At 36.1% G+C, this 27,825-nt stretch overlaps 3 protein-coding genes across 3 annotated transcripts; all 3 read right to left on the bottom strand.

The window, feature by feature from the left end:
• Positions 1–481: 481 nt before the first annotated feature.
• LOC120350641 (zinc finger protein 714-like) lies at positions 482–21,745 on the bottom strand. Its single transcript, XM_039425043.1, has 8 exons — positions 21,567–21,745; positions 21,014–21,128; positions 18,869–18,985; positions 14,279–15,348; positions 10,408–11,496; positions 7,039–8,083; positions 1,672–2,579; positions 482–957 (listed from the first exon to the last, which is right to left on the bottom strand). Exons 1-4 carry the CDS (start codon positions 21,576–21,578, stop codon positions 14,735–14,737), a joined length of 858 nt encoding a protein of 285 aa, XP_039280977.1. The 5' UTR covers positions 21,579–21,745; the 3' UTR covers positions 482–957; positions 1,672–2,579; positions 7,039–8,083; positions 10,408–11,496; positions 14,279–14,734.
• LOC120350310 (zinc finger and SCAN domain-containing protein 2-like) lies at positions 7,470–10,621 on the bottom strand. The gene is made up of 2 exons (XM_039422964.1): positions 10,408–10,621; positions 7,470–8,083 (listed from the first exon to the last, which is right to left on the bottom strand). The coding sequence occupies exons 1-2, from the start codon at positions 10,619–10,621 to the stop codon at positions 7,470–7,472; spliced, it is 828 nt and encodes a 275-aa protein (XP_039278898.1).
• LOC120350309 (zinc finger protein 544-like) lies at positions 10,864–14,492 on the bottom strand. Its single transcript, XM_039422963.1, has 3 exons — positions 14,279–14,492; positions 13,404–13,504; positions 10,864–11,496 (listed from the first exon to the last, which is right to left on the bottom strand). The coding sequence occupies exons 1-3, from the start codon at positions 14,490–14,492 to the stop codon at positions 10,864–10,866; spliced, it is 948 nt and encodes a 315-aa protein (XP_039278897.1).
• Positions 21,746–27,825: the final 6,080 nt, after the last annotated feature.

Genomic DNA, 27,825 nt, shown 5'->3' with positions numbered 1-27,825 from the left:
CGCCCCATAATAAATCATGCATTCTGTTGACGAGCGCAAAAATTCAGTCGCTCTCATAGAATGGCCTCTAAAAGGTAGGCGCACACAGATCGTCATCGGACTGACGGCACGGATCGGACGATTAGATTTGATGCACTGTTTTCAATTGGAGTGCGCATACCTATACGATTCGGATAGGTATGCGCACTCCAATTGAAAACAATGCATCAAATCTAATCGTCCGATGACGATCTGTGTGCGCCTACCTTAATACGGCATGAAATAGCTGTTTATTAGTATTGTGAATTGCCGGGTTTGATGTGCTCATGCCAAATGAAACAAAAAGCTTAATCCAGACCGAATTATTGAGATATCAAGTACATAATGCCGGCTGCATAGGGAAAGAGTGTGAATATTTTTAAACTTGGCTACTTATGTTGGATTTACATCACTTTCAATTAAATTAATAAAATAATATAAGATACAATAATAAAAAATACAATTTAGCTCACAAAACACAATGTTTATTTTTGTTGACATGGCGAAGTTTGTACAATAATGTCCACTCTACCACCTAACCACTTAAAACAAGAAAACAAAATAGTAATAAGCCCACGACAACTATGTTAAACAATTACTTAAAATGTTTTCTGATTCAATATTGCCCCTCCTTCGGGCATTATACGATGAAGATCACTTTTGTTTTTAATAAGATGTTATTCGCCACACAATATTACAGAGGCGTACGACAATCTCACATATATTTAATTTTCATTTTACACAGTGAAATGGCAACAGAATTCCCTAAAAAATACATCCTTTATCTGGATTCTCAACAAAAATTGTCTGCTGATTTTCAGAGAAATCTTAGACTTTCCACTCGCTTTCAACTGCTGGGAACTCGGGCTTATCAAGTGAGAGCACTACTTGGCAACGTTGCAATTCTCCCTAGAACGCGGCGATCTGTGTTGTAGGTGGCTGTGAACAAGGATAGATTGATGAACCCATTGATTGTAGTGAACCAAGGTAAATTTCTGGTTGTAGTGAACAAAGGTGGATATATAACATCCAAAGTAGTGAGCATGCCCCATGAAAATCAGATTGTCAATCATCTGCTATGAGAATTTGACTTCACCAATGATGACCCTCAAAGACTTGTGGAATTTCAAATACTGATAAATCATTATTCAACACTAATATCAATATCTTCTACAATTTTGGAGTTATCCATCTCAATGGAACCTCCATTTTGACAGAATCACCATTTGTGAGGACAGAAAACTGGTTACAAGACTCAGGAAAGATTTTGCATCCAGAACTTCTATCTAAAGATAGAGGCATAGGAAAGATAGGAGGTTGATGCATTTTATTTCCCACTTTTCATTGTAATAATTCTATTTCATGCAGCAAGCCAATATAAGACTGGATACATTCAAATCGAGCAAGTCTGCAAAAACTGTGTTTTCAAATTGACTATATCCAGTAATATGGGCTTACATGAAAAGTTTGAAATTTCCCACAATTTGTTGACATGGATATTTTATCCAAGTCTCAACTTGTTTTGTTAGAGTATAATACACTCTTGATGCTTGCAAGATAAACCGATAAACAGATTTTGACGATTGTATTTCTTCTGAACTCAGAAATCATTGCAATAAAATTAATGATCTATATGAGGTTTACTTCACATACCTCCTATTGGCTGGTAGCCTAATGATGGGGCCAACTCGTCCACGTCCACGTTCCCGACAGAGGCGTCTGCGAGTGCGACCTCGACCACGACGGCCATGAGCTGCTGCATAAGCAGCCGGAGCTCCTCCTGTGCAGCACCTGCTTCTGACACATTATTACTAGCATTTCCCTCCTGCGGACCCGGCAGAATATTCTCCATGTTCAAAATCGAAATGATGAATTCAGATGTCAGATAAACATATTCGATCCTTCGGTTAAGCTCCAATAGGAGATTATTGGCTGGTAGCCTACTCTTGGTGGCTCATGTGACACCAATTTTGCAGTTCTCTTGAGGGAGGCTGCTATTGCCACTATGCTGTATAATTTGTTGTTTGGAATGCTGACCACTGGATTGTGCATGCATGTTGGAGTGAATCTCAATTGTGGCTCTTGACATGCTCCTTCAGGTTACCTGAGAACGAGGTTTTATAATCACAATGATCGCAACTGAACAGTTTATCACCAGTGTGTGTCCTCTGATGCGTTTTCAGGTTGCTCAGAAACCGCGAGCTGTATTCACACAACTCACATCTGTACGGCTTTTCATCGGAATGCACGACCACGTGTCGCTTCAAGTAGATCAGTCGCACCGCTTTGTAGTCGCAAAACTCGCAGCTGAAGCGTTTTTCGCTCCAAGCATCGGAAATCGCAGAAAACACAAACGAACGGGTACTGGTCGGCATGGTTGGTTTGGAAATGTTGCATCAGGTGTTGTGGGTTGGCAGTTGTGTAGCTGCAGTGGCCACATTTGTCAGGCTTCCGTTTCAGCTGGATGCTGGGACACGCAGCTGCCTCCATTTCACTACCAACAGTGGACAACTATTCGCCATACCCAAAATCGTAAACACTTTCTTCACACTCGTCTGTATCTGAAACAAAAAGTCAAGAATGAAATAATATGTATTAAATCAATTTACAAATAGATTACAATACAAACATGAGTATAATTTGCATTGCAAATGCATTGAAGTTGAATATGACTAAATCCAACTATATCAGGTTTGCCGTGACGGGACATCATTCTGAACCTTCAAACCTGAATGCTTCAAATGGGAGGGAGTGTTTGTCTGTTGAAGTTACTAGTTTTCTTGGAGTGGAATTGTAAAAAATATGAAATGGGATAAACACTTGAAAAAACTTATTAAACAGCTCTATCATGCACTTTTTGCGCTGAGAACTGTGAGGACTGCATCCACTATAAAGACAGCTCAGAAGGTGTATCATGGATATTTTTTAGCCCTAATACGCTACAGCATCTTCTTTTGGGGGAATAGTAAAAATAACTTATATACAATATTTAAGATGCAAAAGAAAGCTGTTCGTGTTTTGGAGGGCTTGCGGCCATCCAATTCATGTGGGCCCATTTTTAGAAAATACAAGTTTCTCACGGTCCCAGCATTGCACTTCCTTGAGACTGTTAATTTTGTCTTCAGAAATTCAGAGAGATTTGAAGGAAATGTAGTTTGCCATGGTTATAGCACAAGAGCAAAGAGTTCAGCTGTATATCAGTACCCCGCTCACAGACTGACACTTTTGGAAAAAGGACCATATTATTTATTAGGGACTCAAGTTCTTCAATTGTGTACCTGAAAGGTTTAAGTTATGTGGTAGTCATGGGCTTTTCTTGTCTTCAATTACTAATGTACTTGTGGAAGCGTGTACCTATATAATGGAGAAATGTTGTGGTGCCTTTACACTTTGAGTTGATACAGATGCATACACTTTGCATAGAAAAATGTTCATGACATGTTACATGCCACTTGAGCTCTGCTCAGCTTTGTGGCTTCACGTAACAAATGACAATAATAATAATAATAATTTGTGAATTTAAGTGAAATTTTTAATATTTTTTTGTGAATGTGAAAGAAGATTTTTGTTTGGATTTGTATTTTGAAATTAATTAATCTGATAAATTCAAAATTGTAGTAGTTACATTTTTTGGACTCAAAATAGTGTGTGAATTAAATTATCATTTACATAACCTCTAAACAGTGTATTCCAAATTAAGGTTTAGAGCATTTTTGTGCGAATGCCTGTTGTTTTACCTGCATTGTATCTATTGTCTATGAATAAATAAATAAATAAAAACGGGTTGATGTGTGTTAGTTACCGACTACGTTGGTCGACATTCAAAAAAGTCACTGGTCGTTGTTAGACAGTGAGCGCGGCGCTCACCTCTTGTTGTAGCCAATATTTTCACTTTTCCACGTGTGTTTTTGCATGGAATGTTATTCTTGAGGAAATCCTACATAAAATTGCTAACTCAGTGGTATTTCTCTTTAACCAATTATTTTTATGCAATTTAAGAATAGATTGTTCATGAGAAGATTTTTGATATTTATTTAATATATATTACATTGCCAGGTCTGACAAGACCTATGGCAAACACTGGTAATAATAAACAAAATAATTAACCGAGCGAAGTGAGGTCTAAGATTCAAGTCGACGGTTTGGCTTTTCTCTTAATGTTTCAATGTTTGAATGTTTAAATGTTTATATGTTGCGCATTTACGGCGAAACGCAGTAATAGATTTTCATGAAATTTGACAAGTATGTTCCTATTTAAATTGCGCGTCGACGTATATACAAGGTTTTTGGAAATTTTGCATTTCAAGGATAATATAAAAGGAAAAATCTGGTGTGGTACACTCACACAACTTTCCTTGCTCATTGAACTGTAAGCCTCATTCTTAAACAAGAATAATTTAGGGGAATAACATAATGACGATTGGCGGCAACATGTTTGAAACTACGATCAGACTACTGTAGATGTGCATATATAATTGTTTTCAGAGCATTTTTTTCTTTGTGTAAATTGTAAAATTAAACAGCTGTTCTACAGATGAAATATCTCGACTATGTGTTCTTTTTATAAACTGCTCTACCTACCTATCTCATGCACGAGAGGGAGTTTACAAAGTCCATTTCTCAAGGTTGAGGTGGACCCCATTAGTTTCCCAGGAAAAAGACTCATGCCAGATGATCGAGCTGATAAATGAGTATAGAGGGTATGAATTTGAAATAAATCGGTCGTCATTTTTGAGAAAATCGTGAAAACATGTTTTTTTAGTAACTATCCGCCATTTTTCTCAAAATATTACGGAGCTCCTGCAATTTTCCCAGGAATGAGACTCATGTCAGTTGATAGGACTTATAAATAGCTATCCATGGTATAAATTTAAAGGAAATCGTTGTAGCCGTTTTTGAGAAAACCGTGAAAAACATGGTTTTTTAGTAATCATCCACCATTTTTCTCAAGAATATTACGTAGCTCCTGCAATTTTCCCAGAAATGAGACTCATGTCAGTTTATAGGGCTTATAAATAGCTATCCATGGTATGAATTTGAAGAAAATCGTTAGAGCCGTTTTTGAGAAAATCGTGAAAAACATGGTTTTTTAGTAATTATCCGCCATCTTGAATTGAATTTTTTCGAATTTCTTAACGTCGGGTCCTCATGGTATAAGGACCTTAAGTTTAAAATTTCAAGTCAATTAGTTGATTAGGAAAGGAGTTATCGTGTTCACAGACATACACACATACACACACACAGACCAACACCCAAAAATCATGTTTTTGGACTCAGTGGACCTTGAAAAGTATAGAAAACTTGAAATTGTGGTACCTTAATTTTTTTGGAAAGCAATACTTTCCTTACCTATGGTAGTAGGGCAAGGAAAGTAAAAAGGAGCCTCCTTCATACACCAATATTAGAGTAAAGATCAGACTATAGAATTATTCATCATAAATCAGCTGTCTCGTGGACTATAATCATAGCCACCTCTAATACTAGTAGTTCTGTGAACAGTAGACCTCAGGCATTATTCACATCCACAAGTACCTGATTGAAACTATAGACCTCATGGAAATACAGCAATAGGCTGGCTTCTCCACAAATCTGTGAAATCACTTGTCAGCTGATTTATAATGAATAATTCTATAGTCTGATTTTTACTCTAATATTGGCGTATGAAGGAGGCTCCTTTTTCCTTTTATATAATCCTTGAAATGCAAAATTTCCAAAAACATTGTATATACGTCGACGCAACATTCAAACATTCTAACATTAAGAGAAATGCCAAACCGTCGACTTGAATCTTAGACCTCACTTCGCTCGGTCAACAAGGCCCCGGCCTGCGATATTGCAACGTCGCAGCGTAGGCCTATAATCTAATACATGATTGGTGAAAAAGATCAGCTGGTATTATTTTTTTATCTTTTTCACCAACCATGTATTAGATTCTAGGCATACACTGCGACGTTGCAATATCGTAGGCCGGGGCCTTGTATTAGAGGTGGCTATGCAATAATACTACCCGTTCAGAAACATCGAACATCTTGAAAATGAATCATCCATCAACGTTAGTAGACAGTTGACTATAATAATACCCGTTCAGAAACATCGAGCATCTTGAAAAAGTATCTATCCATCAACGTTGTAGACAGTTGCAGCCAGACCTGATAACAGCGCTCACACTCACACTCCGGGACGACAAGTCGCGGTACATTAGGAAAGAAGCTCTATGTTTATTAAGGATTTTTTCTAGACATTTTAAATTGATAAACTATTTATTCATTTTTGATAAAACATGACAACAGGTAAATTTAAATTACTGAGCGCGAGGTCTACTGTTCACAGAACTACAAGTAACACTTCTATGATAAAAAATTAATTACAATAATACATAATAACATATTTGTAAAAATGCATGCTGAAAATGAAAATGATGGGTCATATGAATCTGCAGATTCTACAGGGGAGAAAAGTTTGAAATTTCCCACAATTTGTTAAGGGGAGCAGACCAAAAAATAGCTCCATGTTAACATATGTACCTTTTTTCAGGAACCCTTTGAAGTAGACGTCTTAAATTTTGTACAGTACTACTTAGCACTATTATGAGCACTTCAGCGGGAGGTTATTTAAAAATAATTTTTAAATTCCATTTTATATGTCTTTTTGTAATTCAATACTGTGTTTTCGATCAGTATGAAAAAATCATACTTGGTGAAAAAATTGTTGAAAACTGAAAAGCTTGTGCTAAAGTATGTAAAAAAGTCATGCTATTCAGTATTCGAAATAGCAGGTTGATCGGTTGGATGGATCTCTAGTAAAAGGTACATATAATATTACGGATTATGGAGTTATTTTTTGGTCTGCTCCCCTTAACACGGACATTTTGTCCAAGTCTCAACTTGTTTTGTTACAGTATAATACACTCTTGATGCTTGCAAGATAAACCGATAAACAGATTTTGACGATTGTATTTCTTCTGATCTCAGAAATCATTGCAATAAAATTAATGATCTATATGATGTTTAATTCACATACCTCCTATTGGCTGGTAGCCTAATGATGGGGACAACTCGTCCACGTCCACGTTCCCGACAGAGGCGTCAGCGAGTGCGACCGTGACCTCGATCACGACGGCCATGAGCTGCTGCATAAGCAGCTGGAGCAGCCGGAGGTCCTCCTGTGCAGCGCCTGCTTCTGACACATTATTACTAGCATTTCCCTCCTGCGGACCCGGCAGAATATTCTCCATGTTCAAAATCGAAATGATGAATTCAGATGTCAGATAAACATATTCGATCCTTCGGTTAAGCTCCAATAGGAGATTATTGGCTGGTAGCCTACTCTTGGTGGCTCATGTGACACCAATTTTGCAGTTCTCTTGAGGGAGACTGCTTTTGCCACTATGCTGTATAATTTGTTGTTTGGAATGCTGACCACTGGATTATGCATGCATGTTGTTGTGAATCTCAATTGTGGCTCTTGACATGCTTCTTCAGGTTACCTGAGAACGAGGTTTTATAATCACAATGACCGCAACTGAACAGTTTATCACCAGTGTGTGTCCTCTGATGCGTTTTCAGGTTGCTCAGAAACCGCGAGCTGTATTCACACAACTCACATCTGTAAGGCTTTTCATCGGTATGGTTCCGCAGATGGGTCCGCAGGTTGCTATGGTAGCGGGTCTTGAAATCACAAAACTCACAGCTGAACCGTTTTTCGTCGGAATGCACGACCACGTGTCGCTTCAAGTAGATCAGTCGCACCGCTTTGTAGTCGCAAAACTCGCAGCTGAAGCGTTTTTCGCCTGCGTGTTCCGTCCTCGTGTGCAAATTGAGCGTTTTTCGTTCCAAGCATCGGAAATCGCAGAAATCACAAACGAACGGGTACTGGTCGGCATGGTTGGTTTGGAAATGTTGCATCAGCTGTTGTGGGTTGGCAGTTGTGTAACTGCAGTGGCCACATTTGTCAGGCTTCCGTTTCAGCTGGATGCTGGGACACGCAGCTGCCTCCAATTCACCACCAACAGTGGACAACTCTTCGCCATACCCAAAATCGTTAACTCTTTCTTCACACTCTGTATCTGAAACAAAAAGTCAAGAATGAAAATCTGGTGTGGCGCACTCACACAACTTTCCTTGCCGTTATGAAAATTGATCACCTGACGCTAGTGTTCCCGCGCATCTCAAGTCTACTATTCAAAGATCTGAGCCAGCTTGTGGCAGTTGATATAGCTTATCAATGACTATTTTAGGTATGAATTTAATCAAAATCGTTGGAGCCATTTTCGAGAAAATCGCGAAAAACCTGTTTTTGACAACATTTTCGCCATTTTAGCCGCCATCTTGAATTGCATTTGATCGAAATTGTTCGTGTCGGATCTTCATAGTGTAAGGACCTTAAGTTCCAAATTTCAAGTCATTCCGTTGATTGGGAGATGAGATATCGTTTACACATACACTCATACACACACACACACACACACACACACACACACACACACACACACACACACACACACACACAGACCAATACCCAAAAAACACTTTTTTTGGACTCAGGGGACCTTGAAACGTATAGAAATTTAAAAATTGGGGTACCTTAATTTTTTTTCGGAAAGCAATACTTTCCTTAACTTTGGTAATAGGTCAAGGAAAGTAAAAATATGTATTAAATCAATTTACAAGTAGATTACAATACAAAAACGGGTTGATGTGTGTTAGTTACTGACTACGTTGGTCGACATTTGAAAAAAGTAACTGGTCGTTGTTAGACAGTGAGCGCGGCGCTCACCTCTTGTTGTAGCCAATATTTTCACTTTTCCACGTGTGTTTTTGCATGGAAAGTTATCCTTGAGGAAATCCTACATAAAATTGTTACTCAGTGGTATTTCTCTTTAACAAATTATTTTATGCAATGTAAGAATAGATTGTGTATGAGAAGATATTTGATATTTACTTAATATATCTCACATTGCCAGGTCTGTCAAGACCTATGGCAAACACTGCTAATAATAAACAAAATAATTGACCGAGCGAAGTGAGCTCTAAGATTCAAGTCGACGGTTTGGCATTTCTCTTAATGTTTGAATGTTTATATGTTGCGCATTTGAGGCGAATCGCGGTAATAGATTTCCATGAAATTTGACAGGTATGTTCCTATTTAAATTGCGCGTCGACGTATATACAAGTTTTTTTTGGAAATTTTGCATTTCAAGAATAATATAAAAGGAAAAAGGAGCCTCCTTCATACGCCAATATTAGAGTAAAGATCAGACTATAGAATTATTCATCAAAAATCAGCTTTCTAGTAGACTATAATACTACCCGTTCAGAAACATCAAACATCTTGAAAATGAATCTTTCCATCAACGTTAGTAGACAGTTGACTATAATACTCCCCGTTCAAAAACATCGAACATCTTGAAAATGTATTTTTCCATTAACGTTAATAGACAGTTGACTGTAATACTACCCGTTCAAAAACATCGAACATCTTGAAAATTGTATCTTTCCATCAACGTTGTAGACAGTTGCAGCAAGACCTGATAACAGCGCTCACACCCACATTCCGGGACGACACGTCGCGGTACGTTAGGATAAAGCTCTATGTTTATTTAGGATTTTTCTAGACATTTTAAATTGATTAATTTTGTATTAATTTTTGAGAAAACTTAACAACAGGTCAATGTAACTTACTGAGCGCGAGGTCTACTGTTCACAGAACTACTAGTAACACTTCTATGATAAAAAATGAATTACAATAATAAATAATAACATATTTGTGAAAATGCATGCTGAAAATGATGGGTGATATGAATTAAATCTGCAGATTCTACAGGGGAGAAAAGTTTGAAATTTCCCACAATTTGTGAAGGGGAGCAGACCAAAAAATAGCTCCATGTTAACATATTATGAACCTTTTTTTCAGGAACCCTTTGAAGTCGACGTCTAAAATTGTGTACAGTACTACTTAGCACTTTAGCGAGAGGTTATTTAAAAATAAGTTTTAAATTCCATTTTATATGCCTTTTCGTAATTCAATACTGTGTTTTCGAGCAGTATAAAAAAATCATACTTAGTGAAAAAATTGTTGAAAACTGAAAAGCTTGTGCTTGAGTATGTAAAAAAGTCATGTTATTCAGTATTGAAAATAGCATGTTGATCGGTTGGATGGATCTCTAGTAAAAGGTACATATGTTAACATTACGGCTTATGGAGTTATTTTTTGGTCTGCTCTCCTTGACACGGACATTTTGTCCAAGTCTCCACTTGTTTTTTTACAGTATAATAATCGCTTGATGCTTGCAAGATAAACCGATAAACAGATTTTGACGATTGTATTTCTTCTGATCTCAGAAATCAATGCAATAAAATTAATGATCTATCTGATGTTTACTTCGCATACCTCCTATTGGCTGGTAGCCTAATGATGGGGCCAACTCGTCCACGTCCACGTTCCCGACAGAGGCGTCAGCGAGTGCGACCGTGACCTCAATCACGACGGCCACGAGTTGCTGCATAAGCAGCTGGAGCAGCCGGACGTCCTCCTGTGCAGCACCTGCTTCTGGCACATTATTACTAGCATTTCCCTCTTGCGGACCCAGCAGAATATTCTCCATGTTCAAAATCGAAATGATGAATTCAGATTTCAGATAAACATATTCGATCCTTCGGTTAAGCTCCAATAGGAGATTATTGGCTGGTAGCCTACTCTTGGTGGCTCATGTGACACAACATGATGGCACAGCTTGTGACACCAATTTTGCAGTTTTCTTGAAGGAGACTGCTTCTGCCACTATGCTGTATAATTTGTTGTTTGGAATGCTGACCACTGGATTGTGCATGCATGTTGAAGTGAATCTCATTTGTGGCTCTTGACATGCTTCTTCAGGTTACCTGAGAACGAGGTTTTATAATCACAATGATCGCAACTGAACAGTTTATCACCAGTGTGTGTCCTCTGATGCGTTTTCAGGTTGCTCAGAAACCGCGAGCTGTATTCACACAACTCACATCTGTAAGGCTTTTCATCGGTATGGTTCCGCAGATGGGTCCGTAGGTTGCTATGGTAGCGGGTCTTGAAATCACAAAACTCACAGCTGAACCGCTTTTCGTCGGAATGCACGACCACGTGTCGCTTCAAGTAGATCAGTCGTACCGCTTTGTAGTCGCAAAACTCGCAGCTGAAGCGTTTTTCGCCTGCGTGTTCCGTCCGCGTGTGCAAGTTGAGCGTTTTTCGTTCCAAGCATCGGAAATCGCAGAAATCACAAACGAACGGGTACTGGTCGGCATGGTTGGTTTGGAAATGTTGCATCAGCTGTTGTGGGTTGGCAGTTGTGTAACTGCAGCGGCCACATTTGTCAGGCTTCCGTTTCAGCTGGATGCTGGGACACGCAGCTGCCTCCATTTCACCAAAAGTCTCTACACCACCAACAGTAGACAACTCTTCGCCATTCCCAAAATCGTAAACTCTTTCTTCACACTCGTTATGTATCTGAAACAAAAAGTCAAGAATGAAAATATGTATTAAATCAATTTACAAATTGATTACAATACAAATATGAGTATAATTTGTGGATTCAAGTGAAATTTTTAATATTTTTTGTGATTGTGAAGGAAGTTTTTGTTTGGATTTGTATTTTGAAATTAATGAATCTGATAAATTCAAAACTGTAGTAGATACATTTTTTGGACTCAAAATAGTGTGTGAATTAAGTTATCATTTACATAACCTCTAGACTGTGTATTCCAAATTAAGGTTTAGAGCAGTTTTTGGCGAATGCCTGTTGTTTTCACCTGCATTGAATAAGAATATTTCTATTGCCGTTAAACAAACTTAATTGTAATAGGCTACGTCAAAATACAGTCAGTTTTTTTAAATACTATGTATACATATAATTAAATATTCTTAATAATACAATAAATAATTTAATACTACTATAATAATACCTATAGTGAAATACAATCTAATTCTTTATAGATTATTATTTTTGAATAGTATTTGTGTCAGATACTAGGTATTCATTTATATTATAAAAGGGTGGTTCTTTAACCATCTATTTAAAACATGTTCAAAAGCTTTTTTCGGGCAGATTACGCACCCATAAAGGAAGTTTATTGAACATCAGTCGTCTCATAGCAAGATCTGATCGATTTCTCGTGTTATATGAGTGTCCAATACTGTCATACTTATAGAGATTATTTTTTACTTGCATTAAATTGTTATAGATGTATAATGTTAGCACTGTCATGATTTGAAATTTTACAAAACTGTCTCTACATGATTCTCTTGGCTGAAGATTGTCAATAATTCTTATTACTTTCTTTTGAAGAATGAGTACCTTTGGGGCAGTGCTACTATTTCCCCAGAGTAGAACTCCATATGCTAACAAGGAATGAAATAGACCAAAATAAGCTGTTAAAAGTACATCTGAACTTACACAGTATTTCAATTTTTACATAAGATATGTCACTCTAGACAGTTTTATGCACAACATATTCACTTGCTCCCTCCATGTTAATTTGCTATCAATATAAAGACCTACAACAGCTTGATTTTCATTTTCATTATTCAGTGAGAAATATTTTAGTTCTGTCTTATCATCATTAATTACAAGTTTATTCGCTTCAAGCCAGGTTTTGGATACTTGTATACATTCGAATAGCTTTGTCTTAACATCTGACATATTCTTATGAGAGCACAGTAAATGTAGTATCGTCTGCATACAGTGTAGGCAAGCCTAATGGAATCACACCACAGTGAATGTCATTAATAAATATTAGGAAGAGAAAGGGTCCAAGGATTGAACCTTGAGGAACGCCTGATTTCACATCCAAAATTTCCGATTTTCTATTATCAACAATTACAACTTGTTTTCTATTCAAATATGATTCAATCAGTTCTAGTTCCTTTCCAGCAATTCCATAAAACTGCAATTTCGTTTTCAAGATACTATGAGAGATACAATCAAAAGCTTTTCGCAAGTCTAATAAGCCAACACCTGTAATCAATCTGTTTTCAAAAGACTCCAAGATCCTATTTATAATAGTTTCAACAGCCATTATTGTATCATGAGCAGGCCTGTAAGCATACTGATGACAATATAGAATATTATTACAATCAAAGTATTCATACATTTGGGCAAACATAAAAGATTCAATAATCTTACCAAAAATAGGAACAATGGCAATAGGGCGGTAACTGTCGGGTTGTGTCTTATCGCCTATTTTATACACTGGACAAATCTTACTCAACTTGAGACAATTAGGAAAAGTAGCTTCAGAGAGAACAAAGTTTATTGAAAAGGTAATTGGTGTGAGTATACCAGTAATAATGTTTTTTAATATTGAATCACCAAGTCCATAGACATCACCAGCATGTGAGGAACTTAAATTTTTCACACTATCCAGAACAATTTTAGAGCTCAACTTCTTCCATTTAAAATTATTTTGAAGTTCAATTGGCATGACAAACTTATCAAGTAACACTACTGGGTCTTTCTCTGCAATGTGAACATTATTGACTTTATCAGATACATTAATAAAATAATTGTTTAGAACATCAACTGATACTGGTATTTCTTTGTATCTATTGTCTATGAATAAATGAATAAATAAAAACGGGTTGATGTGTGTTAGTTACTGACTACGTTGGTCGACATTTAAAAAAGTCACTGGTCGTTCGTTGTTAGACAGTGAGCTCGGCGCTCACCTCTTGTTGTAACCAATATTTTCACTTTTCCACGTATGTTTTTGCATGGAAAGTTATTCTTGTGGAAATCCTACATAAAATTGCTAACTCAGTGGTATTTCTGTTCAACCAACTATTTTTATGCAATTTAAGAATAGATTGAATAGAGGTTATTTAAAAATAATTTTTAAATTCCATTTTTATATGCCTTTTTGTAATTCAATACCGTGTTTTCGAGCAGTATGAAAAAATCATACTTGGTGAAAAATTGTTGAAAACTGGAAAGCTTGTGCTTAAGTATGTAAAAAAGTCATGTTAATCAGTATTCAAAATAGCAGGTTGATCGGTTGGATGGATCTCTAGTAAAAGGTACATATGTTAACATTACGGCTTATGGAGTTATTTTTTGGTCTGCTCCCCTTAACACAGACATTTTGTCCAAGTCTCAACTTGTTTTGTTAGAGTATAATACACTCTTGATGCTTACAAGATAAACCGATAAACAGATTTTGACGATTGTATTTCTTCTGAACTCAGAAATCATTGCAATAAAATTAATGATCTATATGAGGTTTACTTCACATACCTCCTATTGGCTGGTAGCCTAATGATGGGGCCAACTCGTCCACGTCCACGTTCCCGACAGAGGCGTCAGCGAGTGCGACCGTGACCTCGATCACGATGGCCATGAGTTGCTGCATAAGCAGCTGGAGCAGCCGGACGTCCTCCTGTGCAGCACCTGCTTCTGGCACATTATTACTAGCATTTCCCTCTTGCGGACCCAGCAGAATATTCTCCATGTTCAAAATCGAAATGATGAATTCAGATTTCAGATAAACATATTCGATACTTCGGTTAAGCTCCAAAAGGAGATTATTGGCTGGTAGCCTACTCTTGGTGGCTCATGTGACACAACATGATTGCACAGCATGTGACACCAATTTTGCAGTTCTCTTGAAGGAGACTGCTTTTGCCACTATGCTGTATAATTTGTTGTTTGGAATGCTGACCACTGGATTGTGCATGCTTGATGAAGTGAATCTCATTTGTGGCTCTTGACATGCTTCCTCAGGTTACCAGAGAACGAGGTTTTATAATCACAATGATCGCAACTGAACAGTTTATCACCAGTGTGTGTCCTCTGATGCGTTTTCAGGTTGCTCAGAAACCGCGAGCTGTATTCACACAACTCACATCTGTAAGGCTTTTCATCGGTATGGTTCCGCAGATGGGTCCGCAGGTTGCTATGGTAGCGGGTCTTGAAATCACAAAACTCACAGCTGAACCGCTTTTCGTCGGAATGCACGACCACGTGTCGCTTCAAGTAGATCAGTCGCACCGCTTTGTAGTCACAAAACTCGCAGCTGAAGCGTTTTTCGCCTGCGTGTTCCGTCCTCGTGTGCACATTGAGCGTTTTTCGCACCAAGCATCGGAAATCGCAGAAATCACAAACGAACGGGTACTGGTCGGCATGGTTGGTTTGGAAATGTTGCATCAGCTGTTGTGGGTTGACAGTTGTGTAGCTGCAGTGGCCACATTTGTCAGGCTTCCGTTTCAGCTGGATGCTGGGACACGCAGCTGCCTCCATTTCACCACCAACAGTGGACAACTCTTCGCCATACCCAAAATCGTTAACTCTTTCTTCACACTCTGTATCTGAAACAAAAAGTCAAGAATGAAAATATGTATTAAATCAATTTACATGTAGATTACAATACAAAAACGGGTTGATGTGTGCTAGTTATTGACAACGTTGGTCGACATTTGAAAAAGTCACTGGTCGTTGTTAGACAGTGAGCGCGGCGCTCACCTCTTGTTGTAACCAATATTTCCACTTTTCCACGTGTGTTTTTGCATTGAAAGTTATTCTTGAGGAAATCCTACATAAAATTGCTAACTCAGTGGTATTTCTCTCTAACCAACTATTTTTATGCAATTCAAGAATAGATTGTTTATGAGAAGATATTTGATATTTACTTAATATATCTTACATTGCCAGGTCTGTCAAGACCTATGGCAAACGCTGGTAACAATAATAAACAAAATAATAACACTTCTATGATAAAAAAAAATCATTAAAAATATAATAACATATTTGTGAAAATGCATGCTGAAAATTAAAATGGTGGGTGTTATGAATGAATTAAATCTGCAAAATCTACAGGGGAGTGGAAAATATGAAAGGTACAAGTAGGAGGATATTAAGGCTAGGTGAGGGGTAAGGATGTAGAATATAGAGGATTATGAATATAAAAAGAACCCGGATTTTCGGTGGGGTTCTACCAATCTAGCACCTTGGGTTGATGGGACGCTAGGCCTACTATTCTAGACCAGCAGCACCTCGGCCAAAATAGTAATTAAATGAGATTGATGAAATAAAGATTGGAGAAGATAGAGCAAATAAAATAAATTAAAAAAAGAATGAGAATATCAATTTAAATGAATAATAATGAATGGAATAAAGAAGACAGAGATAGTAAAATTCAATACGAAAAATAACTCTCATATTTCCAAAAATGTAAGGCTAAAAAGTTAAAATAACAGTTGAGCATCTCTTAGAAACAAATATCATCAATGAAAGCACAACAATTTTATGAATCTTGCAAAATACAGGTATGATGTATTATGTATCTTGTAAATACAGAATTGATGGCTTTGCTTGATGTACCTTATTGGGTTATGAAATGGCAATCATCCAAATGTTCATGGGCGTAAAATAATCGAAGAAGATGGAAAAAGTAATTATACAATTGATAATTGACCGAGCGAAGTGAGGTCTGAGATTCAAGTCAACGGTTTGGCATTTCTCTTAATGTTTAAATGTTTATATGTTTTTATGTTGCGCATTTACGGCGAAACGCGGTAATAGATTTTCATGAAATTTGACAGGTATGTTCCTTTTTAAATTGCGCGTCGACGTATATACAAGGTTTTTGGAAATTTTGCATTTCAAGGATAATATAAAAGGAAAAAGGAGCTTCCTTCATACGCCAATATTACCGTAAAAATCAGACTATAGAATTATTCATCATAAATCAGCTGTCTAGTGGACTACAATACTACCCGTTCAAAAACATCGAACATCTTGAAAATGTATCTTTCCATTAACGTTAGTAGACAGTTGACTATAGTACAACCCGTTCAAAAACATCGAACATCTTGAAAATTGTATCTTTCCATCAACGTTGTAGACAGTTGCAGCCAGACCTGATAACAACGCTCACACTCACATTCCGGGACGACACGTCACGGTACGATATAGAACAGAAAGCTCTATGTTTATTTAGGATTTTTTCTAGACATTTTTAATTGATAAATTATTTATTAATTTTTGAGAAAACATAACAACAGGTCAATGTAACTCACTGAGCGCGAGGTCTACTGTTCACAGAACTACTAGTTATACAATTGACAATCACAATCAACTCGGAAATTTACACTGAAGATTTCCGATGACATCTTCATTCACTCATTCAATTGTTTTTCCTGGTAAATAAATAATAACAGGTAACTTAAATGGTCGATGCTATAGTAGAATACTACTGTAAGCGTATGCTATCTGATGTCAGTAACGCAACATATTTGCTGAAAACGTACTTTCCGGGACATTAACTAACAGCTATTATAACAAAATTATATGAATTTTCAGGATATTAGGGCTGAGTTTTGAATATAAGTATAACAAAAAGATGAGCTTAGCGCTCACCCGTAGACAAACGTAGGTCAAGTTAGGCTGGCCACTTACGTAACGTTTCACGTTCAATACGTCGGTAAAGCAGAAAACCTGAACGTTAGTGATTGTGGCTTTGGCGTAGATCTGCAGGCGAAAAACCGCTGTACAGATGAGCATCGTATTTTGTGTGCTCTTCTATGTCAGGTGCACTCTAAAGACTGTTCGTCTGTCAGTCGTATCTGCCATGCGAAACGTTACGTTAGTGGCCAGCCTAATAAGTGACAATTAGTAATAATAAATAATTCATAATAGGTGACAATTTCTAAAGAGTTATTCAATACAGTTTACCAATATAATATGATCTGTAAAATAGAGGCCTTATAAACTAATTAATGATAACTGATATTTCTATAATGAATTATTCCAATTCCAAAGTGTGAGAAGAAAATAGATTGAGATTCAAGTCAATGAATTTCCATCGCATAACTATGCAATGCTAATTAAAGAGACATTTGCAAAACCAATGACAGTCACCTCTCACGTCATTATACTGGGCTAACTCACATGCGGTTAATACTCAAGCAAAGGTAAGCGGACTTGAAAAAATGTCAATTGGGTCAAAAATTTATGAATAAGCAAAAATTAATGGTGATGCAATGTGGCGGTTTTTTGACAAAACTCAAACACGTTTGCAGTTGACTGCTAAAGTGAGATTTACTTCAAACTGTTAGAATTTCCAATAAATAATATGAATGCTTTCCATCCATCAAATGCTGACAGTTCAACGTGAATCTCACAATAGATTTTATAGGGTATTGGAAAAAGGCATCAGAAAATTAAAAGCAAAGAGGAAGTTTTTATAAAATATCTAGATTTCTCTAATGACTTTCTAACTTTTATTAACTTCAATTTGTCTCTTTTTTATGGAATAGAAACTAAAGGTTGTAGAAGAGTGTGCAAAGAAACATTTTTGTTCAACAAAAACGACATTCTTCATTATCTTACCATGCAAATTTAAAGTGTAAACTTAAAGTATTGTGCTCACTATAACCATAGTGTCCGGTTTACCATTAGGGAACTTTGGACTATATACGGCGAGGTGGAACTACCCTTGGGTCTCCCCACCATTCAAAGCCATAAGCTAATAATAATAAAATCTTACCATGCAATAATATTGTTTCCAATTTAGAAGTGAAGTCCAGTAGTTTCAAAAAAAGCTACCCCATACATATAGTGGGATTCACTTCAAACTTTCAGCATTTCTCACGAATAACAATTATGCGTCCAACTAAACCAATACTGGCAGTTTAATAACTGCCCGTTAATAACTTTCGTTGATAACTGGCCGTTTTATTTAATGGCCGTTAATAACTTTTGTCATTTATACATAATCTGTCTAGAAACCGCTTTAGGTGTGATTGTTTGTCTATAGGCATCTTCATAGATTTAACTACTATACATAATACTCAGCAAAATATTGTATTTTATAAACGAAATACAAACCCTCAGTCGCCAATATATGATCAGAAGTTTCTACCCTGAGGTCGCTACTGATAGCGTCCAAGCCTTCCAATAAATCATTCGATTGGACAGTTTTATCTTCATCTTCTTCAGCCTCTTCTGAAAAGGAAAAAAATGAGGTATGATTAGATTCAAATCTATTTATTTATGAAAACATGGAAGCTTACAGGATTTCTTCCAAAAATAGCTTTCATTTCACAATAAAAATTACAATGATTCATTACAAATAAGAAAGAATAAGAAGAGTAAGAGTATTAAAAATGGAATTGTACTGTTATCAAAAATTAGAATATTATTCAAAACAGGAAGTATGTAGAATTTAACTACATCACTACAAGTTGCAATACTAAAAAAAATTGATCACCTGACGCTAGTATTCACGCGCATCTCAAGTCTACTATTCCAAGATCTGAGCCAGCTGGTAACAGGATAATAGCGCTGGAGACACACGAGGTCTGCTATCTCTTCATAGTGAATGATTTAATAGAATCAACAGTTACCAATAGTTTGCGATTGAATAATCACATTTTCTTGAATTCCGAGCTTATTTTCAATTTTAGGTGAAAATGTTACTGGACATTAATTGTAGAGATATTTATGATCAATCTTTTCCACTTGAAAGTTTTTGTTTAAATTGCATCTGAAGCCTGATAATTGGGAAACTAAAATCAAACTTTGCATAAATGGGGCGGAGCTTCTGAAATTTTTACAGATATGGGACTTAAGTTGATAGAGCTTACCAATGACTATATTAGGTATAAATTTGATCAGAATCGTTGGAGCCGTTTTTGAGAAAATCACGAAAAACCCTGTTTTTGACAACATTTTCGCCATTTCAGCCGCCATCTTGTATTGCATTTGATTGAAATTGTACGTGTCGGATTCTTATAGTGTAAGGACCTTAAGTTCCAAATTTCAAGTTATTCCGTTAATTGGGAGATGAGATATCCTGTACACAGACGCACATACACACACACACACAAACATACAGACCAATACCCAAAAACCACTTTTTTGGACTCAGGGGACCTTGAAATGTATAGAAATTTGTAAATTTGGATACCTTAATTTTTTTCGGAAAGCAATACTTTCCTTACCTATGGTAATAGGGCAAGGAAAGTAATAGATTATTTCAAGAAGAAAACCCCAAGAGATCAAAGATGGGTGAAACTTCAGGCACAAATGTGGGTCAAGAGGCTGAGTTGAGGATGGTAATGTAAATAATGTTACGATAATATTATGTCCTGGTCTATTGTATTTTCCATTCAATCATGTTTTGTGATTGTCAATAAATAAATCATGCCTTCAACCCATCCTGGTAGCCTACATTTCCTAATTCCTATTAATCACTCTCAATGATAGAGGATTTTCTAGTACATGGTTAACCATAGTACCCCCCTATTTTAGCAAAATTCAATAGAGTGTGCTACGTTGTATTTTATATTAATACGTTGGGCTAAAGTGTACGCCCAGTGCCAACATACTTGTCATCATGAACTGGATGTACAATTACACCATACATTGTTTATATTTTGATTTTTTCACTTTATTCTCCATTTTTGTGTGTCTTACAATAAATTTGAAATTGACGTTGAATAATCATGCGGAGAATTTGAAAAACGCAAGTAACAGAGCTGTAAGTGTATTGCAAAACATTATTAGTGTGTAAAGAGGCTGTCAAACAATATTAAAGGAAATACCGTTTAAATAATAGACTGTTGACTGCATTAGAAAACCTTTTGCACTAACTGGTTTGAGTGTGAATAGTATTTTGGTACTTTATAGGCTGGTGTAACTATAGTTTTTACACATGCTGACGGTTAGAAGTAAATCTTCCTAAAGAAAGCATAACCATAGAGTAACAATAGCATAAGTAGATATCCCATGATATAGGGCGTTTATGTCGCAACTTTTACTGTTATCTCAAGCTGATAGTCCTTGTAGTTCTTTCCTGGAAGCTTTATGACGCTGGTAGTCTCTCATATTGTGCCGTTCAAACACTCTTTCCCGGGCAAAACAGTAAAAATCTACAATAATCGGCTTGAGATAACAGTCAAAGTTGCGACATAAACGCCCTATACCATGGGATATCTACTTACGCTATTGTTTCTCTATGGCATAACTTACCATAAAATTCTTCTTTGATGAACACCTGTTGGAATGGCAAAGCAGTTTCTTTTTGGAAATTATTATCAGGATTGCACTCGGGTGTAGATATATTGTTTACAACTGAAAGGTCTCCCTGTAATAAAACTTTATTAGTTAACTTAATAAATAGTTTTACAATAGGGGACTTACTGCTACTCAATTTTGCAAAACTTTTTCAGTTAATACAATTGAATCGTACAAGGAATAATTTTATTGAACCAACAGAAAACATTATTAAAGTTTAATAAAAACGGAAAAAACTGACATTATAGTAAAATTATGCACACATAATAAAAACAGTGTGTAATGACTGTAACAAATGTATTACAATTTTTATTTAAGTTACCTATGGATTACTCAACAGATTAATTTCTTTTTGCGTTATTTCATTCTAAAATATAACTCTAAAAAATTTGAAATTGTCAACCTTTACATAAGAACATATTATGAGACAATAAACTAAAATTTATTTAAAAAATAAAAAATTCGATTTTTTAGGTTATGAGCTTTTGTCTTCTTATTTTCTACTTACAATAATATCCATTGTCAATATTGTCAGAGAATGCAAAAATACGGAATAAAACAGGAGTTTTCACTTATATAAAATAAATGATTTTGATTGATTTGGCATGACATTAATTTCAAACTTTATCAAAACCTGAATTCTGAACTGAAATTGACATCTGCTTTCTGTTTCTGTGCTGCCAAGGTCAAGAGGCAGTGGCACTGTGGCAGTGGTACCGGGCTACGACTGCACGATCATGAAGGCAGAAGGAAGAAGTGCTGCAGGGGGGAACCCCAACTGTTCGATGGGAGAGCCGATCGACAGTAAACAGAGATGGCCTTGAAGTTCCTAGCGTTCCACAATTCCACTATGAATACTTTGAAGTAATGCGCATGCGCTGGATCGACCAATAGAATTTACACGCGCGACTAGCCATTACATTTCAAAATTGATAATACTTTGAAGTAATGCGCGTGCGCTGGATCGACCAATAGAATTTACATGCGCGACTAGCCACTACATTTTAAAGCCTAGGTTTCTCTTGACGTAATCACGCAAAAGTCTGCTGCAGCTATTGCTAGGGAAGTGTTTTCTCTGACTTCACGCGCGCAATCTCTGTAATTCCCTCTGCGTCGCGCACTCAAGAATTTTACTAGTAATTCAATTGTTCCAAAAAATAATAATGCTAATAGGTTTCAAATCAAATCATTTGCCATACAACAAATACATATTCAAAACGAATAAAAGAGAATACATAATTTTATAAACAAAAGTACAAAATAATGAAACAGAAAGTAAGCATAAATAATACCAAAATCATAATTAGATACTTTTCATTAACTGTTTTGATCAATTTTTCATAATTTTTACTTCAGTTCTTAAACTTGAATTTTTTCTAGGGGAGAGGAATAAACAATTTTCCCAAATATTCAGGGATGTATCTCCCCTGTTAACGATGGAAATTAGGCTACCCCCATTTATCATAACCGGGAAATTTTAAGGGTAGAAGAAGCTGCTGGTGCATTGTTTAAGGATATGAACTACTATAGGTGGCCATACTTGTCTTCTCAACCACATACTTGAAACTCAATAAACTATGATCAACTCTGAAAAAATATAAGCTACATTGAATTTCTTCAAAATAATAGATGGTGAAAAGTAACAAAATTGACTCACTTTAAAGTGCTATCTTTTTATTTTCATGCTATCTCAGTCCATATAATATATACTAGACCATTCACTGTCTAGCTTATAATTTCATAATTATCATTGTGCTATTCTTTCATCTCCTAGATATTTGTTCGACTCATACAATATAAAGAAAGCTAACTAAGTAGTTGCTGAATGGGCCACGAAATAAATGTAGGTCTCATTTCGCTGGGGGGGGGGGATACATCCTCATATCCCCCCTGGATATGCCACTGACACAACAGCACAGGACAGAATTTACTCTGATGGACAATATTAGAGGAGGCCGTGGTTTATAACTGCGCGAGGTCTACTATTCACAGAACAGTACCTCATAAAACAAAATGTATTGAAAGCCTAAAATATTCCCTAAACTTGGTATCTTTATCAAACAGATGCCTGGTAATCACAATTATAGAAAACCCTTCTTATCCCCAGTCAATAAAAAGTTCAATGGGTTTTCATTTACAAAATTCATTAATAGATCATTAGCTACAGCAACATGTTGGACATCTATGTTGCCTATGACTGAAAATATAATCGCGCGCTGCGAGGTTGCTGTCAGAGAAAACACCCACTTTTTTATCACACACGCGTGATTTTCGCGTATCACGGTGACAGAACCCACAATAACGCTGCGTGGTTCAGAGAAACCTAAACTTAAAATAATTGCTAATACTTTGAAGCAATGCACATGCGCTGGATCGATCAATCGAATTTACAAAAATTGCTAATATTCTCAAGCATGAGCAACGATCAACAAGAACTTATTATGTTAACATATATTATGTTATGTTATTATATGTGTAGACTTGGTTTGACCGAAGTATAATACTAGTAGTTCTGTGAACAGTAGACCTCGCGCAGTTTTATAAACTACAGCCTCCTCATATACTGTCCATCAGAGTAAATTCTATCCTGTCGTGTCGTGTCGGCAAGATATCGGTGTGAAAACGGCTAATGGCTGTTCGGGTTGGTGTATCAAAAATGCTAAAATCAAAAGCTAATCTCCTTCAAGACATACTGGCAACAGGACAGCCCGAGTTCAAAGCAGAGAAAATTTGAGAGCCAATACTATGGTATTTTAGTTATTAATTGAATGCGTTATTGCACGCAATCAATAGTTCATTCAATAGTGCATAAAAATTGCATTCAATGAGGCATGCAATCAATAGTCTACACAGCTGCTGATTTCTTTCCCAAGCTACATTGAGATATGCGTCATGGCATGCAATTTATTATAATCCACTCGACAGCTGATTTATGATGAATAATTCTATAGTCTAATATTTACTCTAATATATTGGCGTACGAAGGAGGCTCCTTTTTCCTTTTATATTATCCTTGAAATTTCCAAAAACCTTGTATATACATCGACGCGCAATTTGAAAAGGAATATCTGTCAAATTGCATGAAAATCTATTACCGCGTTTCACCGTTTAAACATAATTACATAACATTTAAACATGAAGAGAAATGCCAAACCGTCGACTTGAATCTTAGACCTCACTTTGCTCGGTCAATTGATAGACCTGCAGTTTTACTTATGCTAGGATCGAAATTTCAGTTGGGTTCCCAACCACGGTGACGTGATTATGCAGCTCATAATTTTCTGAGCTGGCCTATGAGATCCTACGTTTATTCATTTATTCAACAAAGATTTAATCGATGATATTAATCGAACAACAGCTGTTTTTCTTCAATTTACATTGATATATTAAATTTCTTGCGTCATTGCATGCAATTTATAATCCTCTCGACAGCTGATCTATGATGAATAATATTCTAGTGTGATTTTTACTCTAATATTGGTGTATGAAGGATGCGCCTATTCCATTTATATTATCCTTGAAATGCAAAATTTCCAAAAGCCTTGTATATACGTTGACCCACAACTTAAAAAGGTACCTGTCAAATTTCATGAAAATCTATTAGGTACCGCGTTTCGCCGTAAATGCGGAACATAATTATAAACATAAAGCAAAACCGTCGACTTAAATCTTAGACCTCACTTTGCTCGGTCAATTATGTTCCTATATATTGTTTATTATATATTATTTACTACATCTATATAGGCCTATTGCTATACAGTTTATACAAGCACACCATATTCAAATTGCTATACAGTCGAGCCTCTCTATAACAAGCCACCACTTAATAAATTCTTCTAAGCAACAAATATTTTTACCTTGTCCCATGACATTTCAGAATTTTGGCTCCTTATTTTCTTCTATAACGAATTTTGGACCTCTCAACTACAAAGTTATCTCTCTTCACTTCAACATACAAAATGTAGTGTGAATAAGAAGCCAACAGTCAGAATTGTTTAGTTTCAGCAGAAAGGTCAATAAACTAAAAATAATGACAAGTTCAGGTAGGGAGAAGATAGGATGGTAAACAGTGAATAGAGTTTGAAACACATGTTGGAAATTGAATGCAAGTTACTGGAAATAGAATTTCAAAAACCTGTCATTCGTAGAACAGGCAGGTAGACAGGACTTTCCCATCCTTCTGCTTTTGTCACACATTTCAATTCTTAGAGCTGATGATGATGATGATGATGACTGTGACGAATCTGAAGAGAAGAATCCGTCAGATCAAGAAGTTCTACAAGCTTTCAAAATTATCAGGCGAGGATTACAACTAAAAATAGTGTAGACTACCAGACAACATTTTCAACTGTTTGAATAGAGATGTGAGTCATTTATTGAACGTGATGTTTTACTCAAATGCAAAATTTAACCGAAAATTACTCACTTTTCCAAGTAAAACGTTAGAAAATGGAAAAATTGAGTCATTATAGTAACTATTTATAGTAAAGTTATTGACAAAATTACTTCTTATTCTCTTATCCGATTTCCCATGGAATAATGTGTTCTATATCCTGTATACACTGTATAAAATATGAATAAGGAAGAGAGTTCCGTAGTTTAGTATAAGATATTTCAGAGAACTTTAAATTTAATTTTTTTCCTACTCACACTGGCGAGTAATCTCACGCCAGTGGTTTTTTCCCTTACCATCTACTATCAAATTATTGAATTGTATTATCATGCTGAACTTTATTTGAATTCTGCATTATGTATTTATGTGTCTGTGTGAAGTATTTAATATCTTTTATAGATTCATAAATAAAGTGATATTGAATATTTTTCATATTGGTCTCATTCGATGGAGCCCATTCCTATACTATTCTCATAATTTGTCTCCTACGTCCAGATTGGAAAAAAGTGTGAATCAATGAAAACAATTCTGGGCTTCAGTTCTATACCATTTTCATAGTTTGGGATCAAAAATCATGCTGTCAGCGGAGGAGAAGGATGTAGGTAATGAGGTCCTTTGCTGCCCCAGGTAAGAATTATTGAAGGAAACTGTGATGAGAATTTATGAATCAAGTCTTCAGCTATCACATTAAACTTTCATAATTTGGGCTCAACTAAGATGCTGCCAGAAGACGGAATGGTTGTAAGTAGCCAGGTCCTTTGCAGCCTCCAGAGAAGAACTATTTTTAAAATATGATGAATTCCAATAGGATAACGCATCATGCCATCATATTACGTTCATCCATCTTATTACCTCATAATTTCCGCTCGACAAGTACATGGTACGCTCTCAACAGAAGTTAGCACGTCTGCGAAGTTGGCCCGGATGATGTCAGCCCTCTCAATGAAAGTGTTATAAATCATTAGTTTAGCATTAGTTTAGGTTTGTTTTAACAAATTTGACGTTTGTTTGGGTTTCTAAATACCAAGTTTTTGGAAACTTCAAATTTTCCGGGCCAACTTCACACCAGCCTGGGAATTTTCATAAAATTAGTTGAAAATAGTCTAGATCGTTAGTTTAACGTTAGTTTAGGTTTGTTTTGACAAATTTGACATTTATTTAGGTTTCTAAATATCAAATTTGGAACTTTCAAATTTTCGTCCGGGCCAACTTCACACCCTAGCCACAGACCACATTAATCAATGGAATTGGTTGAAAACTGTATAGATCATTAGTTTAGCTTATAATAGATAAGATTTTAGCTTATAATAGGGTATAGACTAATAGATTGGAACCCACCAGCCATGTAAGTGGCTTCTTATACATTCATATCTCCTATTGTAACAGTCATGAAAGCGTTTCTATGTGTACTGCTGAGGTGAATAGGATTTTTATTAGAAGTTGGCAGTGCATTCTTTCAAAATCATTTTTTTCCATTATATCAATGGAACTATTGCTCATATCTATCAGGAACTATAGAACTATTGTGTCTGCATCCAGAACTATCGTTTTCTAATGTACTTCTGACAAATGTTCTGCTAACTTCACACTGACCAATAGTGTCTGTAATCTTGCTATTCTTCAATAGGCTTAATTACAGCATTATAATATAGCATTATGACTATTCAACATTGAAGAATATTATCTACCTCTAAACAGAGTATTAAAATATGCTTATTATTACAATTATCTGTACTTCTATAAATGAGTGTGAGTGAAATATAATATTGACTGCAGAAAATTTTCTTCATAATAATATCGATTGAGAAATTCACCAGGAATGAGTTTTTTCACGTGGTTTAATAACCTGAATAGTTGAAACATAATATATATATCGAAAGTGGGCTTTATAATAAAAAAAATATATATATATAGGCTGACGTGAGACCGGCTAGTCGATGGGTGAAGATGTCAAAAACAAATGCCATAATGAAGATACAAGTCACATGTCATGGTCTCGAATAAAGAGAAGCAGACATAGAGCGAATGGCGCCGAAATGAATACCCTACTCTTCAAACAAAAAAGTAGAAAGGGCACTCCGTGCTACGAGCATGGTCATGCTAATCAATGTTGTCTTGTGGACAGTGTTGGGGAAGGCCAAGCAGGTTAATAAATTCGTCAGTGTCCACAACGATAAAGATGACTTTTGGCGCACTAATATGAGCAACAATATGAGCACAGAAGCTAATAAGGGGCATACGTCTGAAAGAATTCTGTCTCTGAATCCAACCAACCATATACTAATGTACCATAGCTAATATTTTTCTATTTGAAACAGTCTACATTATTTCAAAGATTTTCAATAGAAGGGTTCCCAAGAATTTTGTAGAAAGA

This window comes from Nilaparvata lugens, chromosome 3, assembly GCF_014356525.2.
Source record: "Nilaparvata lugens isolate BPH chromosome 3, ASM1435652v1, whole genome shotgun sequence".
Classification (NCBI taxonomy): Eukaryota; Metazoa; Arthropoda; class Insecta; order Hemiptera; family Delphacidae; genus Nilaparvata; species Nilaparvata lugens.
Note: the sequence above shows the minus strand (reverse complement) of the source record. Positions and strands in the feature narration are given on the sequence as shown.